The 19,348-nt window shown below is 53.2% G+C and overlaps 1 protein-coding gene across 12 annotated transcripts in view; it reads right to left on the minus strand.

The window, feature by feature from the left end:
- Positions 1-11,447: 11,447 nt before the first annotated feature.
- Positions 11,448-19,348, minus strand: part of NCKAP5L (NCK associated protein 5 like) — a 31,059-nt gene continuing 23,158 nt past the window's right edge. For 5 of the 12 annotated variants that reach the window (XM_082741232.1, XM_082741233.1, XM_082741229.1 and 2 more), the window contains 7 exons: positions 18,744-18,857; positions 14,888-17,508; positions 13,849-14,011; positions 13,550-13,631; positions 12,881-13,189; positions 12,660-12,802; positions 11,448-12,350 (listed from right to left, as the gene is read on the minus strand). In XM_082741232.1, coding sequence (XP_082597358.1) covers positions 12,138-12,350; positions 12,660-12,802; positions 12,881-13,189; positions 13,550-13,631; positions 13,849-14,011; positions 14,888-17,508; positions 18,744-18,857 — 3,645 coding nt within the window. In that variant the 3' untranslated portion in view covers positions 11,448-12,137. Of the gene's footprint in view, positions 12,351-12,659; positions 13,190-13,549; positions 13,632-13,848; positions 14,012-14,887; positions 17,509-18,743; positions 18,858-19,348 lie in introns of all 12 variants that reach the window. The other 7 variants (XM_082741231.1, XM_082741230.1, XM_082741224.1 and 4 more) reach the window with 4 other exon arrangements.

Consider the following 19,348-nt stretch of genomic DNA (forward strand, 5'->3'; position numbering starts at 1 on the left):
GCAGTCGTTATAAGGATTGGAGGAAAGATGATGGAAGTAAAATGTTCAGAAGGCAAATGTGTGGGTTTTAATGATGGAACAGACACTGGGGAGTGAGAAAGACAGGAGAGTCAAGGGTGATTCTGGGATCTGGATAGACTGACCACCAGATGCCAGCTGTGCAAGCTTGGTGAGTTACTCAACATCTCTGTGCCTCCTTTCCCTCTCCCTTTGGTTCTCCCCGACTCCAATAAATAAATAAAATATTTATTTATTTGTGAGAGCCGGAGAGAACAAGCAAGAGAGCACAACCAGGGGGAGTGGCAGAGGGAGAGAGAGCCTGACATGGGGCTCCATTCCAGGACCCTGGGATCATACCCTGAGATCAGACCCTGGGATCAGACACTTACCTGACTGAGCCACCCAGGTGCCCCAAAATAAATAAAATATTAAAACAAACTAGGGGCACCTGGGTGGCTCAGTGGGCTAAGCCTCTGCCGTCGGCTCAGGTCATGATCTCAGGGCTTGGGATCGAGCCCGACATTGGGGTCTCCGCTCAGCAGAGAGCCTGCTTCCCCCTCTCTCTGCCTGCCTCTCTGCCTACTTGTGATCTCTCTCTCTCTGTCAAATAAATATATAAAATCTTTTTAAAAAACACAAAACAAAACAAAACAAAAAATACTCAGTACTACTCAGAGGATTATTGTGAAGATTAAGTTAATTAAAATATGGAAAGCACCTGGAACAGCGTTTAGCACAAGGTAAAGAGCTAGAAGTGATAGCTCTTCCCCTGGGGAGGCCCAGGACCTCTGCGATGGGATGGTGGTTTTGGCTTTGGACATGTTGAGATCACAGCGGTGGGGGACTTCCGTGAAGACGCAGGAGGCATTTGCAGCATTTGCTTCCCCATCTGAAGTCCAGCAGGGAAGTTAGAGATAGAGACGTGGATGATTTGGCACAGTTTAAAACCATAAAAGTGAGTCAGCTCTTTGAACAGACACTTTACCCAAGAAGATACACAAATGGCAAATAAACACATAAAAAGGGGCACCTGGGTGGCTCAGTGGGTGAAGCCTCCGCTTTCTGCTCAGGTCATGATCTCGGGGTCCTGGGATCGAGCCCCACAACAGGCTCTCTGCTCAGCAGGGAGCCTGCTTCCCCTCCTCTCTCTCTCTCTGCCTGCCTCTCTGCCTACTTGTGATCTCTCTCTGTCAAATAAATAAATAAAATCTTTAAAAAAATAAACACATGAAAAGACATTAAATATAATTAGATGTAATTAGATATTAGGCAAAAGCAAACTCGAGCAATGATGAAATGCTGCTCTACACCTACTAGAATGAATAAAATGTTAAAGAAATGGTGATAAGACCAAGAAGTGGTAGAGGCCTCATACATCTGGAAAATCACCTGGCACTTTCTCATAAAATGAAATACCCATTAACCACACAACCCAACAACTTCACTACTGGATGTTTTTCCTAGAAAAACAAAAATACGTGTTCACACAAAAACCTGTACCTGAGCGCTCACAGAAGCTTCATTTGTAATGACCCAAATCTGGAACAATCCAAACCTCCTTCACCTGGTGAATGGATAAACTAACTGTGGTACGTCCATACAACAGAATACTACTCTGCAGTAAAACAGGATAAGCCATAGATAAAGGCAACAAGCTGGATGGATCTCAAAGGCATTATTTTAGGAAGAATGCCCAAACCCAACAGAACCCCCGGAACCTCATACTTAAGGAACATATGGAAATCTAGTCCACGGTGCTCCAATACAACAAATGCTGTCTGCATTCAGGCCCTACTGAATCTTGCCTGGGTTATTGCTTCTGCCTCCTCATTGGCCTCACCCCTAGCTGTGGGTGTCCACACACTGTTTCTGGATGGATCTTCCTGATAGCAAGCACTGAACTTTTCAATGGCACCTCTTTGCTGTCAGGTAAAAGTTCATACTTCATTGTATAATCAAAAATCCTCTCATAGTTCAGCGCTCCAACCATAATAAATCATCTGTATGCTAGAATGTTCCATTTGGTCCCTCACTGCTAGGCTTTGGCATGGACATTTTTCTGCCCAGAACTCTCATCCCCAGCCTCTGGGCATGACTCAGTCACACCGACCCTGCAGGTCTGGGTCCTGATATCAGCTCTTCTATGGAAACTGGGTTAGACCCCCATCCACTGCCTCCATAGCACATGGGTGCCCAACATTACAGCACCCCCACACCCTCCTGTGATCACCCAGTGACTGGCATCAGCCTCTAGAACTGTGAGTCCTGAGGGAAGGGGCATGTCACAGTCCCCTCTGGGTCCCTGGTGCCTAGCTCAGAGCTGCACACCCACGAGGAGCCCAACCAACCTTTGTTATATAAACAACAGCGCAAGTAGGTGAGGAAATAAAGGAAGGAGAGGGGAGGTCCAAGTACATTCTCTGTCCTTTGCGTGATTCTGAGGGCATGGGGAGACCAGCAGCTGATTTGGGGCATTGGTGACAAAGGAGGGAGGGCACCCTGCATTTCCTCTTCTCTCCACTGGGCGGCAGTTCAGGCCTGCGAACCTCTCTGACGGCACAGCCATCGAGGCGCCACTTGGTGGCAATATATTTCCCAGCCGTTTTGCAGGAAATGATTTTTTTTTTTTCCAGGATAGACTCTCAAACAAAGAAAATATGTGGCAAACTTAAATTAGGGATTTTAAACTCACTCCTTGGAGTGCTCCTGACTGAGAGAAGGCGCCTAGGACTGACTACCCTGTTGGGTTCCCCATGAGTCAATGACAGAAACCCGCTTTCCTGATGGCTTCTGCCACCGTGGACCCCAGTGGCTCTCTGCCCAGACTCTTCCCTGCCCACCCATTCTCCTGCAGGAACCTTTCTCTGTAGTTATCAGAGATCTGCCTCCAGTTGTCCTCTCCCTCCATGTCCATGTCACTTTGGGATACTTCAGTGTCCCATGATGTCCCTCCACCACATGGCTCCCTGATTCCTCACTCTTCCTGTCCCCTCCAGTGACTTTTCCCTCTGCCTCATTTCAGCCAGCTGCCCCAGATATAAAAGTCTCCTCTTCTGCTCTCGGACCACAACCACACATGGTTCCAGCTCTTACTACCACTCTCTGCTCCCCCCCCCCCCCCCCCCCCCCCCCCCCGCCCTGTGGTTGCACCGAAACACCAGCCCTGCCCCTTCACCCCTCCACTGTATCCTGCTCCTTGCGGAGCCCTCCTGGGGGCCCCTCCCTCTTGTTTGTGCTGCAGAAAGCACCCTCTGGAGCCGCACTGCCGAAGCTCACAGCTCCTCCACAGATAGGCTTGGAGCTCCGACAGCATCCTGAGCTCTCAGAGCCTCGCGCTCTCATATTAAAGTGGGGATAAAAGATTGTGGTGAGGGAAACTGAGTTACTATGGATAAGCACTCAGAACCGTTCCTGACACACTTGACACACATGACATTTGCTCTGATTTCTTACTATTCTTGCTCAAGACGGAGCCTGTGGTGGATGACCTCACAGCCACCTCAACCCCCTCAGCAGCAAAACCCATCCTTGCACTAATCCCTCAGCTTTGAATCTCCTGTTCACAGACTATACTGCTCACTGTACCTCTCTTGCCCGCTCACCTACTGACCCCTGGGTTACTTCCTCTCATTTCTCGAAGGCTTTTGGCTCCTGCCTCTTGGTCATTCCCTCTGATGCTAATCCTGTCCTAGTTCTCAGAGATGTCAACATCCACACAGATAGTTCCAGGATCTCTTCTCCAATGACCTTGCCCTTCAAGCTGTCTGAACTACTCACTCTCATGGTCATTACCTGGTTCTTGTCATTAACAGATAACTGCAGCCCCTCTGTGTTAGTGTCCCAGGGCCTCTGTAACCAACTCCCACTGACCGGGCAGCTGGATCAACAGAAGGTGACTGCCTCACAGTTCTGGAGGCTGAAAGTCCAGGGTTGGCTCCTTCTTGAGGACCGTGAGGGAGCGTCCGTTTGCTTCCGACCTCTCCCCTGACTTCTGATGGTTTGCTGACAATCACAGATTGGCATTCCTTGCCCTATAAATGCATCACCATGATCTCTGCCTGTGTCATGTAGCCTCTCCCCACATGCCTGTCTGTCCTTATGTCTAATTTTCCGCTTTTTATAAGACCCCAGTCATACGGGAAGTAGGGCCCTCTCACACGATTTGGTTTTAGCTGGATTACCTCTGTAGAGTCTCAGTTTTCAAGTAAGGTCACATTCTGAGGTATTGGGGGTTAGGAATTCAACATCTTTTTTTTTCCTTAGGGGGGCACAACTTAACCCAGTACACCTCCCATCATCTCAATCTCATACACCTCACCTTCTGATCACCACTTCACCTCTTCCCAACTCATTCCTTCTAGTATCTTATCCGCAAAAGTCCTCTGGTCCCGCCACACTTGCCATCTACTGATCGTACCTCTGTCATGCCTGTCCTTTATCATTCTCTCTTCCCTCTTTAATCAGTGTAAAGCCCACGGCCAACTGATAGAATCATTCTCTTGCCTATACCTTCAGTCCCCTGGCCTCCCTCTCTCTCTCCCCGATGCTGTAGTCATTTGGTGAATCGGCAACCCTGACTAGACCTGTCTATTCTGCACCTACCACGGCAGGAGAAAATCCCCAACACATTTGTGTTAATAAGTCTCACTTTAAGGGATGCCTGGGTGCCACTTTTGGTTGAGCATCCGACTCTTGGTGGATCCGAGAGTCACGTCCACTCAGATTGTGATCTCAGGGTCATGGGATCGGGCCCATGTTGGGCTCTGTGCTCAGCATGGAGTCAGCTTGGGACTTTCTCTCCCTCTGCCCCTTCACCCCCATTCTCTCTCTCTCTCTAAAATAAAGAAATAAAATCTTTTTTTTAAATAAAGTAAGTCTCACTTTAAATTCCTACGCATCTCATGTGAACCCTTCATGCTGCTTCGTACCCCCACTCCATTCCCTAGTGTGTTCACCCTTGACCTTCTAAATGACTACTCATACTATCTCCTCTCTTCTCAAATCCCCAACACTTCCCTTTCCCATCCTTCCCTCTTAGCTGATGACCTTGATTATTTCCTTGAGAAAATGAAAGCAATCACAAGTGTCCTTCTCTAAGCAGACACTTGTATACTCAGCTGCCTCCGTGCCTTCCTCCCTCCTGTACCTGTAGACACTATTTAGGGCCACACATGCCCTAGGGCCCAACAATTCCCTTTTCTCTCTCCTGGAATCATCAAATTTTCTCTATTTTTTTCTTTCCCGTAAGTACAAGAAAATACCTTAATTTCTTCCACCTTTAAGAAATCCTGGGCAGTTCAGTAGATTAAGTATCTGACTTTGGCTCAGGTCAGGATCTCGGGTTGTGAGAACGAGTCCTGCGTTCAACTCTCCACTCAGCGGGGAGTCTGCTTCTCCCTTGGCCTCTGCCCCTCTTCCTGCTTGTGTGCTTTCTCTCAAAAGAATAAATAAAATCTTGAAAAGAAAGAAAGAAAGAAAGAAAGAAAGAAAGAAAGAAAGAAAGAAAGAAAGAAAGAAAGAAAGAAAAAGAAATTCTCTCTTATGGCCTGGGAATCCTGAGGAACAAATCCCCAGTAGCAATAAGCATACCCAGCTTCCAGATCTTGGTTTCTAAATATCACTCTCCACCAGAAGATCCAGGGCTCTTTGGAGAAATAGCAGATTCCAGGTTTGGGTTGGGGAAGTCCAAGATCAATCTTGAGCAAATTATGCCAGGAAGTATATCCTCAAAGAATGATGGGGGTTTGTCAAAGAGATGGAGGCCATATTGAAGGGGCTCCTACTGACCAAATCATGGACAACTTGACACCAAAGTAAATAATGATGGTAATGGATTACAAACCATTGAATAACATAGGAAGTCATGAGTTCATACTGACATAAACAAATGCATAAATAGAAAGTTTGATGAAAATGAAACATTTACAGTGTCAAAGTACTTTCCGATTATGTTATTAATTATACAGGGAAAAATAGTAAAAGTATAATAGAGAAATCTGGCATACACCAACTTAAGTAAGGAAAATGAACATCCTTAATAATGAGATAAATGGAAATTATGGCCTGCAAAGTTAAAAAATGTCAAGTTCTCAGGATGTCTGGGTGGCTCAGTCCATTAAGCCTCTGCCTTTGGCTCAGGTCATGATCCCAGGGTACTGGGATTGAGCCTCACATTGGGCTCTCTGCTCAGCAGGAGTTTGCTTCTCCCTCTGCCCCTCTCCTTGTTCATGCTCTCTCTCTCTCTCTCAAATAAACACATAAATAAAAAAAAATTTTAAATGTCAAGGTCTCAAAAGTCAAGGACAGTTTGGGGGCGCCCGGGTGGCTCAGTCCATTAAGCCTCTGCCTTCTGCTCAGGTCATGATCCCAGAGTCCTGGGATTGAGCCCTGCATCCGGCTCTCTGCTCAGCGGGGAGCCTGCTTCCCTTCCTCTCTCTGCCTGCCTCTCTGCCTGCTTGTGATCTCTGTCAAATAAATAAAATCTTTAAAAAAGAAAAAAAGAAATAGTTTGAAAAATAAGACTGAAAAAATAGTAAATATTGCATTTCTTGACCCCACTCTCCTCTCCCCCTCTCTCTCCACTACTTCTTAGAGGAGTCGTCTATACTCCCTTCGATCCATCCTGGCACATTTCCTTCTTGAACCACTCCAGACAGCTCTCATTTCCACCAGAGCTCTCGCTAAGGTCACCAGTGACTTCTGTATTACTAAATTGGAGGAACAATTTTCAATCTCATCTTGACAGATGCATCAGCAAAACTTACCGATTCATCTTTCTTGAAACGTTTTCTTTTTTTATATCCCAGGACCCTATTATATTCTTGTGGTACTGTTTTTTCGTCTCCTCTGTGATCTCTCCTCATTTCCTCTGACCTCTGAAGAAATGAAGGATCCCAGGATTTAGGACTCAGACCTTTCTTCCTCTTACTCCTTTGTTGATCTCATCCAGCCCCTGGCTTTAAATAACATCCATATGTTGATGACTTACTAATTTATATCTCTAGCCCCGGCTTCTTTTCTAAACTCTGGACTTCTATAACCAAATGCTTACTCCACATTTTCCATTGGATGGTGTCCAAAAGACATTTCAAATTTAACATGGCCAACACTTAACTCCTGATCTTCCCTTCCCCAAGTCTGCTCTATTTACTCTCCCCCTTAATGGTTAATGGCAACTTCTTCCTACCAATTCCTACCAACTTCTTCCTAACCCTTGGAGTTACCCTTGGCTCTTCTCCTTTCTTCACATCAATTACATTAGTGAATTTTAGTGTCTACAGTGTCCCCACCGTGGAATAGGTCGCCACCCTCTGTCATCAGAGTTACCCAAGGGGCCCCCTTCCTGATCTGCTGCCATACTTGCCCTCTCTAGTTCATTCTTTATCCCTCTCTAACGGCTTCTTATTTCACTCTGAGTATAAGTAAAAGTCACTAACATTAGGCCACAAGACTCTACATGGTAACTTACTCTGACCACATTACTTGAGAAGTTTAATAATACTGAATGATGTAGAAGGATAGTCTCACATACATTGTTAGGGAAATGCAATTTGTTAATATCTGCAGAAAATTTAAGTTAAGCATATGCTATGACCTAGCAATTCCTTTTTTTTTTTTTTTTTTAAAGATTTTGTTCATTTATTTGAGGGAGAGAGAGCACGAGCAGGGGAGGAGCAGAGGGAGAAACAGACACCCCGCCAAGCAGGGAGCCTCATGCGGGTCTGATCCTGGGACTCTAGGATCATGACCAGAGCCAAAGGCAGATGCTTAACCGACTGAGCCACCCAGCCCCTCCGACCTCGCAATTTCATTGGTTAAAAAAAATCTTGTGAAAATACACGAGTGGCCAAAGACACACATGCAATATTCACTGCAGCCCTGCTTGCCATGGCAGCACAAATGAACATGGCACAGCCATACAATAGAAGACCATGTACAGTTATGGAGATTCATGGACTTTGGAAAAATCCCCAAGATATATTATTAAGTGCTAAAAGAAGCAGATCAGTAACTATAGGATAATTTCATTGTTTAATAAAAGGTCAACATAAACATGTTCCGTGTGTGTGTGTGTGTGTGTGTGTGTGTACACTCGTGCATTTAAACATGATTTGAGGGGCGCCTGGGTGGCTTAGTCGTTAAGTGTCTGCCTTTGGCTCAGGTCATGATCCCAGGGTCCTGGGATTGAGCCCCGCATCGGGTTCCCTGCTCAACGGAGAAGCTCCTTCTCCCTCTACCACTCTTCCTGCTTATATTCCTTCTCTCGCTATGTTTCTGTCAAATAAATAAATAAAATCTTCTAAAAAATTAATTAATTAATTTTTTAAAAACCATGATTTGAAAAGATTACCCATCAACTTGGATTATATCTGGGGAGTGAGGTTGGGCATTGCGGTATGAAAGAGATGCTTCTTCCTTCTAAAACATTCTATTCAATTTCAATTACTTTTTAAAAAAGAAACAAATGCACTTTTTAAAAAAGTTTTTAAAGAAACATGCACTTTTATAATGTGTATGTCTTTAATAATTACCAAAAAGATCTTTAAAAGTTCATCCTCATCCCAAGATCATAGAAATGCTCACTTATATTTACTTGACATTCACAAGTTTTTTTTTTTTTTTTAAATTACATGTTTGAATTAACTCACACAGGATTAAAGAAGGAGTGTGTATATCTAGAGTTTGCTGCTGAGCATGACTGTTTCTTTTTTAAAATCTTTTTTGATAAAAAAAAAACAAACCATACTCTTTGTAGAAAATTTAGCAATAAAAGCTCTTGGCAACCCAGAGAAAACCTGTTAACACTTTAGGACATTTCCTGTAAAACGCAGGGTGCCCAGTGATGTGAAACCTGAAACCTTTTCAGTCTTTTGCTGATGCCTTGATGCCCTTTGAAGAGGGAGGAGGGGCGCCTGGCAGTTTCGGCTTCCTCTGTTTGGGAAATTCGGCAGAAGGGGTCACACACAACGGTAAGACAAACATCACACCCATTGTTCGTAGAGAAAACGGGGAGGTCACTTGAATCCTGCCAGCAGATGTTGCCAACCAAGATAGGCAGTATCATGTCATAGCAAAGACCGAGGAGTCTTTTATTCAAACCATCCCTCAAAGTACAAGGAGAAACTGGTTTCCCAGGAGTATCTCTAACTCGCTTGTGTGACCCCTCCACAGGACTGCTTCAGATGGAGGGCACACACGGTTCCGTGGGCTGGACAGGGAGGGATTTAGGAATGAGAGCGGCCCGCACTGGAACCATCAGTGGGGCAGGGCTGACTTTGGTTGGCCCACATTGTCACCTTGCGTTTGCAACCCTGCGGAACAGAGCCTGAGAGCAGATGGGCCAGACCCTGGGGACAGAAATATAGATGGGCCATTTGGTCTCAGCTTGCCAGAGGTGGAGTCCGGAGTCAAACCCACCGCACCAAACTCTTTCCCGGAAAGGAGAGAGAGTAAATATCCGGCAGGCAAACAATTCTGGGCTGACAAGGAAATGAGGTAATACATCAGGTTCAAACAGAGAAAGGCACTTGAAGAACCCAGAAGCAAGAAGTTAGAAGGATGTAGCCTTTGTATAGCCCTTCTGGTAAGAGGCAGATCAGCCTCTTGGCAATATCAGATGCAGGCCTGGGAAAGTGGAAGGGACATTGGGATAGGAGCTGCAGGTAGAGGACAGAAGTGAGAAAATGGGATTGGGACAGTTAGAGAAAAACCAAGACATCCAACCTGGCCCTTCTCTAAGTCTTGTTAATGTTTTCCAGGACATCAACCGAGGGAAATGGGAGGGAGAGAGGCCAGCTTAAAGGAGGCTTAGGAGGAACTACAGAGCTACAGACAAAGATGGTCTGGCCCAACCTCCTAATCTTCCTTCTATCGATGAGGAAAACCAAGGCCCAGAGAAAAGATGCTACTTTCCCCCACAAAACCAGACTTAATGGTTAAGACTCTTATGTTCCCTGTCGAGTACTGTTAAGCCCTGTCCATCAGGAGTGATCCACAGGCCAAAAAAGGAGGAGAAAATTAAAGTCCTGCTGGAAAAAAAGGCAAGCTACACACTCAGAAAAAATCTCCCTCATTAGGCTCCATCACTTCTCAGCCTCAGAAAACCACTGGATGCTTCCGAGCCTTGACGCCTTCGTCTCTGAAATAAGGCTCTGGTGGGTATTGGGGATCAGGAGGCTGGTGGCATGGCTGGTGTTTATTTTAATGGGAGAGTTTTTTCTACCACTCTCTGGAGCATTCTGTGGCTGGAGACGCTACTAGGAGTTAGTAGAGAGGGAGGCCCTGACACCCTCCCCATCCCAACCTGCCTTGGGCTGGCCAGGACACAGAGCGGCAGCCAGTGGTATCACCAATGTATGGATGGGCACAGGCCTACTGGCCGCCAGGCATCCCAACCTCAGCTCTGTAAGCCTGTGCTGCCATCACAGACCATGTGGTCACCAGAGGGTCCCCACCCCCATGATGAACCGTCCAGAATCCCCACAAGGCCAGGGGTACCAAATGCATGCCACCCACGGGGACTTCAGACCGTATGTCCCAGGGAGAGGCTGAGTGCAGGCTTGGTCTGGTGGGCACTCCACAAGTCACCCCACACTCACACCCAGCAACCTGGGCAGGAAGGAGGCCCGGCTAAGCCCAACTTGGCTGGCTGATGTGTGACGGTCTGGTTCACCTTCAGATGTGCCCAGCTCCATGACCAACAGGAAATCCAAGGGCTAGGGAGCCACCCCCACCCCATGGCCTTTTCATGCCATCTGGGGAGTATGAAATTACTCCTAGAAGCCTAGACCCTTCCATAAAGCCTCATTCTTGGCCTCCCCTTCCTAAAGTGAGAATTTCAGAGCCAGGGGAACTCCTGGTTGAAATCTGAGGTAGAGGGGTGCCTGGGTGGCTCAGTCGAGTAAGCGTTTGCCTTTGGCTCAGGTCATGATCCTGGTGTCCTCGGATGGAGCCCCACTGTCTTGGGGCTCTCTGCTCAGCGGGGAGTCTGCTTCTCCCTCTGCCTCTGTCCCTCCCCGGCTCATGCTATCTCTCAAATAAATAAAAGAAAAAAAAAGGAGGTGGCAAGTTTGAGACCCAGCTGTGCTTTGCTTTCTGGCAATAGGAGGCTACTGACACTTAAGTCTGTCTACACAGCAGCCCCCAAAGCTCACTTTGCACATCCCATCCCCCCAGCACGTGCAGGAGTTGGTGTGCACGCCCACGGCCACCCTTCCCACAGACAGCCCAGCCTTCCGCCCTACCCCAGGAAGAACGAATCCCCCTGACCCCAGGAACCAGTCCAAGCCTAAGCAGGCCCCACTTCCCCGATGTTTAGTGACCTTCTAAGGTGACAAGGGCACCTGAGGCAAAGTCTAGGTCCCTGGGGTCCCGCAGCCTGGTTCCCACACAGCCTCCACCCCTCTGTCCGACACGGAGTCCTCCCAGAGAAAAAGCGGAGTCCAGGGCAGGGAGGGGCCTCCACATTTTATTAGGAAGAGGGCAGAAGCAGAGGCTGGAAGCAGAGCAGCCGAGTTCTTAACGACAGATAAATTAACCGCAGCACAGGGATGGGGGCTGGGGACTGGGCCAGGCGCTTCAATATAAAAAAAACAACAAAAAGACAGACAAATGGACCCCAAAGACATGGGGTAGGGAGGGCAGCACCATCCAGACAGCAGGGAGGACCAGGGCAGACAGAGAGAGAAGGCAACTTGACCCTTTGCCCCTAGACTCCACTGGCCCGGGGCCTCTGGGCTAGTCCCACGGGGCTCCAGGGCAGGGAGCAGCCGGGTTGGGCAGAGATGGCACAGCTGGCGGGCGGGAAGCCCAGCACCACAGGATGGCTCAGCCCGAAAGGGGGAGCGGGGGCCAGGACACAGCGACCTTGAACCCCCAGTCCCTCGGAGTAAGAGCCTAACTCCAGGTGAGAGAAGGGACCAAGGGTGGGGTCTCTCCCTGAGCTGAGAGCGGTCATCTCCTCCACAGCAGCGGTGGGCAGTGGGGTGTGTCAGGGACCCCCTTCACCTTCTGATCCATCTGCCTCCTTGGTCCCTGCAGGGAGGGGCCCCACCTGCCCCAAGGGATGGGGCAGGAGGAGAGCTGGTCCAGTCAGTGGTTTCCAACTCCAGAGAGGGGCCGTCGTGCGGCGTGGCCTCTCAGCCCTGACTCCCACAGGAGGAAAGCGAATCGTAGAGGGAGTCGCTGAGAGACTCTGAGGTCTCCAGACCTGGGGGACCCCCACTGGCCACTCTCCCTTCCTCGCCCATGTCCGACGTGCTGGGCGTGCGGCTACCTCCGAATGCCGGGCCCTGGGGAGGAGGGGCTGGGCGGCTGGGCTCCAGGCTCCGCTTCCGGTCAACGGGCAGGGCCTGGGAAAGGAAGGGAAGCTCAGGAGGAGGCGCCTTTCACCTCCCAGCCGGGCTCCTCCCACCTGATAGGGTGCTGCCCATGGGGCCCACCAAGACGACTAGAGGCACAACTGAATGTGGTCCTGCCGATGTTCTGCGGGGAGAGAAACCCTTTCTCCAAGAGCAGTTTGAGAAAGGGCAGGTGGTTGGGCTGCCCAGAGGGGCATCCAAGGGAGCTCACCCTTCAGCCTCTTCGAAGACAGGAACTGGGCTCCCCATGTCATCCCCCCGCCCTCTGGGCCTGTCCCTTTCCCCTCTGGTCATGCTCACCATGGGGGTCCTGGGCAGCCCCTCCAATTGTCGGGATGGGCAAAGAAAAGGGTCAGTGGAGCTGTTGGTTGCCCTTGCGTTGGGGAAAGTCCAGTTCTTAGCCAGCTGGACGGGAGGGGGAGGACCTGGGTCTTCACAGGGATCTGCAAGGGGACAAGGGGAAGGTGGATGTTGGCAGGCAGAGCTCCAGGGATGACACACGCTTCCGCGCAGACACTTACCGTCAGGACAGGGCTGATGACCCCGGTGGCCCGGAGTGGCGGTGAGCAGCGCGGGGAAGGCCGGCATGCTAGGGTGCCGCCCACTCACCAGCAGCTCCTCTATGCCTGGCACCTCACGCTCCAGCGTGTGGGCACGGCGGGGGACTTTGGTAAGGGATGGGGGCCGAGCCGGGGGCACTCCGGGTGGGGGGTCCAGCCGTGGTGGCTTTGTCTTGGGAAGATTCTTGCTGGGGGTCCCATTGCTGCCATGGTCTGGGGGTGGAAAGGTCCCAATGCCACTGTCCAGGGTTCGAGTCAAGGAGCCACAGGCTGGGGAGGGGAGGGGAAGTTGGGGATATGAGGCCATGGTCTCAGCCCCTCCGCCGCCTTCTTCTGGCTTCCTGCCTCAGTCCAGGCTCCCCACCTGGTCATGGCCCCTCCCCGCCCAACCAGCTGTCAGCCCTGCCAGTCCTCCCCCTCCACTACCCTAGACTTGCAGGGATACCTTTGGGTGGCTGGCCAGGGACCCGAGGGCAGGGAGGGATTTAATTCTGTGCAGCCCCAATGCCCACCTGGTGCTTGGCCCCAAGATGGTGCTCAGGGCCTGGCACCTGCTGCAGTGACAGGAAAGGAACAAAGTGGGCAGGGGGTGAGGGACGGGTCCCATCCTTGGCCCCTGACCCTGCTGACCTGTGAAGTGTGAGGTGGGCACTGGCTCAGCCAGGTTGTCCTCTGAGGGCATCTCTTCCCGCCTTCCTGACTCGCTGTTCGGCTGTGTGGGGGTACGGGAGACCTCAGGACCCCTTCCTTCCGCCCCCTCCCAGGCCCCTACCCAAGCTCCGTCATTAGGACCCCTAGAGCCCACCAGCCCCCAGAGACCAAGAGCACACCCACCAGCTTCCACACCCCAGGGAAGTGGACCCTCCAAGGGGTGGGACATTGAGCCAGGCCACAGAGCCAGGCCTAATACCTAGCCGTCAAGAGCCTACCTTTCCAGGAGGTTTTCCACAGCCCTGAAGAGGCCCCACCAGGCCATTTCGAGGCCCACAGGCTGGCCAGGGGTTCTTGGGGTCAGAGGACACTGGCTGGAAATCGCCATACTCGGGTTTGGGCTCCCGCCAGTTCTTGGGCGGCAGCTCCTTGCCATCCACCCTACGGGCAGCAGTGTAGACGAAGGTGAAGGGAGGCCTGGGTGCATCCACTCCAACCTCACTCCCGCTGGTGGGGGTGGGTCTTGTGAAATCCCCACTGCTCTCTGCCCCTGGGATAGGGGATGTAGCCCTGGTGGCTGCTGCCAGCAACCCCTCCTGATGCTGGGGACAGGCAGAGACTCTAGGGAAAACCTCAGAGAAACAGCAGGGGCAGGGGAGATGGGACAAGTTCCCCAAAGCCATACAAGGTCAGACCCAGAGATCTCGTGATACCATTTGCTAGTAGATGGCAGCCTGGTCACCTCCTGTCCATACATGACACACCCCACCTGGTGCCCAACCCCCACAGACATTCTGCCTCATCTGGCCCGGATGAAGCAACCCCGAGACCAGACAGATGGCCCCTTCTCTGCAACCCTGCTCCGGCCACCGAATCTAAGTGGGCAAGATGGGAAGGGGAGCCCCCTTGTGCTATAGGGCAGAAAATCCCAGAGTGAGCTATCAGCCCCCCGTTGGGAACCAGCAATCCCCTAACTTCTTGTGCAGGCAGCACTTCCGGTGCCTCGGCTGACGCCAGAGACAATTTAGGAAACCGTGGATGGTCAGCTCCCCTTAAATGAGATGCCGGGTCTTAGCACGTGCAACACCACACAGCCAGAGAGGGGTGGACCTGGGGCACAAACCCCAGGCTTCGGACCCAAGACCCAGTCTCTCCTCTGGGCCAGGCTATTAACCCCCAGCTGCTCTGGTGGCATTGTACTTGACCCCCTACCCTTTCTGCTCTCAGGAAAAGCAGTCCCAGCCCCAGGCGGGCCCAGGGAGGGAAGAGTGACCCCCAGCCACTCGCACCCGCAGCCTGGTCTCCGACCACCCTCACCTGTTGAGGAGCTGCTGCATGAAGGTGTCAGCGCCCTGGTACATGCCAGCCAGCTGGCCCTGCACCTGCCCCAGCCCGGTACTCGGTCCTGGGGCTGGGCCTCCGGGCCGTGGCCGTGCCCTGCTGCTCAGGTAGGCCTTCTCTTCCTCCAGGGCCCGGCGCAGGTCTTCCGCCTTAGCCATCAGCTTGGAGATGTTGAGGCTCTCGGCCTCCAGTTTCCGGGCTTCCATCTTGCCCTCCTTCCGGAGCGGGGAGCCCCCACCGGCCCCTTCCTTGCTCTTGGTGGTCTCGGTGCGGCGGTTCAGCGCCGGCAGTTTGCTCTTCTTCAGGCCGAACCAGCTGGCGATGCTGCTGGCATTGCGGTGCTTGGCCTCGGTGCCCGGCGCCCGCTCCTGGCCCTGCAGCCGCAGCACATTCTCCTCGATGCCCTTCATCACCTTCTCCTCGATGGCCGAGTGTGGGGCCCGGCCCTCGGGGCCTTGGCTGGGGTCCGCCGGGCTGGGGGTGGGGGCCGAAGGCTGGGCCGGAGCGCCACCACAGTCAGCCCAAGGTGGGCCCTTCCCCTTGTCAGGCTTCAGGGGCTCCTTGGTGGTCGGTGGGGCCACAGGGCGCGGTACCACCTTGGTGGGTGACTTGGAAGGCAGCTTCGTCGGGCTGCCATGGGGGCTCTTACTGGGCTTGCCAAGGCTGGGGGCTGAGGTTGGTGCTTTGGCAGGGGTGCGGGGTGCCTGGGGGCACAGGGCCCCTGCCAGCCGGCTCTTGGCCAGCTCCACTTTGGTGAGGCAGCTCCGCGGTGAGACGGGCTCCAGGTCCACCCGGGCCCCCATGGAGTGGGAGGAGTAGATGCGGGCCCCGGGGTCTCCCAGGAGCCCAGGTTCTTGCTGCTTCAGGCTGCTCGTGCCCAAGGCCACTGCCCCCCGCAGGGCCCCCTTGGCTTCTGGCCCCTCAGGAGGCCTGGGGGTGGGAGGTGCCACGTCTCCAGGGCTCTCCCCTGACCTCCCTGCTCCCCGGGCCTTCTCGGTGCCAGGCTTGGCTGGCACCCCGTTTTTCTCCAGCCCCTCGGGGCCAGTCTTCAGTTTCCCCAGGGCCGCCAGTCTGTCCCGCAGAGGGGTGTAGCCAGGATCCCCAGGTCGCCTCCCGGCCCCCTGGTTGGGTTTCTTGGATGAGCTGCTGGGGGTCCGGCGGCCAGGATGGGGAGACTCCGAGCCAGTTTTGTCCAGACTCTTCTCCTGGGCACTCCCATAGGAGCAGGGTTCTGGGAGGCAAGGGCTGGAGGGAGCTCCAGGACTTCTGAGGACCTCAGGGGCCCGTGGCACCTCCAGGGTTAACTGTGGGTAGGTGGGTACCTGCAGCGGGGATGGAGGTGGCTCTGGGGAAGGCCCCCTAAAGGTGCTCCGGGAAAGGTCCAGAATGTTCTCATAGCAGGGAGAAACCACGGGTCCTGGGGACAGTGTGGTAGACAAGGCTGGTGGGGGTGGTCTGAGCTGTGCAGAGTCCAGAGCTGCGGAGCAGGGGGAAGGGCTGGTGGGCAGGCCCTGTGCTCCCTCCGGGGATAGCTCTCCTCCACCCAGACCCCTGCGGGCCAGTAGTGGGGAGGGGCTGCCATCAGAGCCACTGTTTCGACAGGGAATTCGGGAGTTCCGGGGAAGCTGGGGGCTGAGCTGGGGGCCTCCTGGGCTGGGGACCTTATCTGAAGCTGGAGGCAGCTTTAGAAACTTGAGACCTCTGGCTGGAGAGGGCAGAAGTGGCCCCTGGGCTTCCCCAGGAGAAGAGGGGCCAATTTGGAGCTTGCTTTTCACCTGAGATGAGGAGTAGGGGTGCCCAGGCCGTGAGCCAAGGGGGGCATCACCCGCACCCATGAACATGCTGAGGAAGGGGAGGGGCCCCTGGCCCTCTGAGGTAGCACCAAAGCCTGGCCTCTGGGCCTCTGGAGTAACCCCACCCCAAGCTGACTTGGGGAGGCCTTTGGACTTGGACAGCTGTGGGGGCCCCTGGTCTGGAGAAGATGGCTGACCGGGACCTGGCAGGTCCTCACTGAGTGGGCCTGCAGCCCCGGCCAAGAAGGCCTGCAGGTAAGACTCTGTGTCCTCAAGGAGCTGGCCCAGGTTCAACTGTTTGCGGGCCAGGGCCCCAAGTAGGGTGTCTGGGCTGGGCGCCTCATTGGGGTCACCCGCCTCATCAGAGGAAGAGGAGGAGCTGCTGCCTGGGGCACAGAGGACCCCAGAGCCAGTGCCTGGAGCTTGGGAGGTGCCCCTACCAGGGCCCCAGATCCGCCCAGCACCCTCTTCCTCCCCTGGGCCCCCCAAGAGGCGCTCCCAGTGTAGCAGGCCTCCCAGGCTACCAGGGCCTAGGAGCAGGTAGGGGGCCCAGGAGGAGGGTTCAGGTTGGGGTGGGCCACACAGCTCGCCATTGATGGGCTCTGGGGAGCCAGGACCCTCACTGGGAGGTCGCCACGGGGTGGCAGGCGAGCAAAGCAGCAAGGGGTCGGTCTCTTCCAGGGCTCTGAGCACCTCCAGGATCTGCGCTTTCTTTCGAAGGAATGGGGACAGGGCATCCAGGGCCAGCGGTGGGGCGGCTGGGGGTCCTGGGCCTCCTGGCCGTAGCTGCTGCTCCCAACATACCTTTGGGGAGAAAGGATGTGAGCTGGAGCCCATGTGCAGGCCCAGGACCTGAGCTGGACCAGACTGACTGTGTCAGGAACATAGCAGGCCTGGTTTTGTTGGAGTCCCCACAAGGAACGAACAGCTTCTCTGATAGGACAGCTCAACTTCCTCAAGTCACTGGGCCCTGGTTAGCCCACCTCTTCCTCCTGGTGTACCTGAGGTGGGATACAGACTTCCCCCACTGCTATTTGGGTTAGCAGGGCTGACACCACCTACAACCTGGATATCTATGTTTGCCCCAGGGGAGGGAGGCCTGTCTGTTTTCCAGGCACCAGAAAGAACACAGACTCAAGAAGGGGAGGCAATGGGGCCAAGTGCTAAGTCAGTCCCTGCCGGCAAGCCCAGGCCTTCTCAGGTCAGACAGCTGTGCTGCAGACCTGCTCCCCCGGGAGGCGGGAACTGGGGAAGCTCCATGGCAAGCCTCTCCCTGTTTCTGCCCAGCTCCTTCTTGCGCCTAGCTCCTCTGGCAAAGTGGTTAACTACCTGCGCCCTTGAGCCAGACTATGCAGGTTCAAGTCCCAGGTCTACTGCTCAACTAGTTGTATGGACTCAGCAAGTTTAACTTGAGCTTCATGGCATTGCCTATAAAATGGGGTGGTGATTATGCTTAACCTCATAAAAGCAAACCAGAGAAGCAAAAGAATAAATGAATAATAGTTCTAGACTTGAATAAATAGACAACTGTAGGGGCACCTGGGTGGCTCAGTGGGTTAAAGCCTCTGCCTTCACCTCAGGTCATGATCCCAGGGTCCTGGGATCGAGCCCCGCATGGGGCTCTCTGCTCAGCAGGGACCCTGCTTCCTCCTCTCTCTCTGCCTGCCTCTCTGCCTACTTGTGATCTCTGTCTGTCAAATAAATAAATAAAATCTTAAAAAAAAATAGACAACTGTAAATATAGGCCAAAGTTCCTAAAAAATATGTGAGACCCAGGTGTGCAGCACCGAGTGAGAGATCAGGAAAGGTGATCCACACAAGTCTACCACTAACTAACTTTGCTTGCAAGGCTAGCGATCGCCAGTGGGATCCTGTTTCTCTCGGTCTAAGGCTGACCACTGAGGGCTCACACCCAGACCGGCATCTGGGCCCCAGGAAGCGGGCCCTTCCCCTGGGACTCCTTAAGAAAAAGCAACGCAGTAGTGACTGAGGAGTCCGTTGCCAGTGAAACCACAGACCACTGTGCCCAGCCCTCCTACCTCTCTCTGCCCCGCACAGTGCCCCAGAGGCAGCGAGGTGGTCGGTCCCTCGACAGAGCTCAGGGACGGGGAGGCCGGGGGCTCTGGCGGCGGCTGGAGCGGCGTTAGTGGGATCTGCAGGTAAGAGGCAGAGTCAGCCCAGGGGTGCTCTGTCCAGAGACCCTGCCCCCTCCTGAAGTTCGGCCTTCCCCTTGCCAAGTCTGCTCCTTCAGGGGATGTCTCTTGGCTTCCAGTGTGGCTTCTGCCACTGTCCCCACCACTTGGACAGAGGAGCCCTGGGAGACCGTGCACAGACAGAATGAAGCCATGTGACCCCAGGTGACAGGGAGATGGGGCTGGTTTGGGGCTCTGGAGAAAGAACAACGTCCCTGGGGCAGAGGGCAGTGGCCAGCCTAATTTGGGTGCCCCCGGAGACTTCAAGGGCACTCTGCTTCTCTGCGGGGCCCCTTCCTGTTCTGACTGCTTGTGTCCTGAGCTTCCCTGGGACGGCTGAGACTAAGGGAAAGGCATTTGTTACTGGGTCGGAGAACAGAGGTGGCAGGAATTATCATTTCTGTCCTCCCCCAACTGGTCCCTGAGGATGTCGAGGGTACTACTAATCACCG

This window comes from Mustela nivalis (genome assembly GCF_964662115.1).
Source record: "Mustela nivalis genome assembly, chromosome: 7".
Classification (NCBI taxonomy): domain Eukaryota; kingdom Metazoa; phylum Chordata; class Mammalia; order Carnivora; family Mustelidae; genus Mustela; species Mustela nivalis.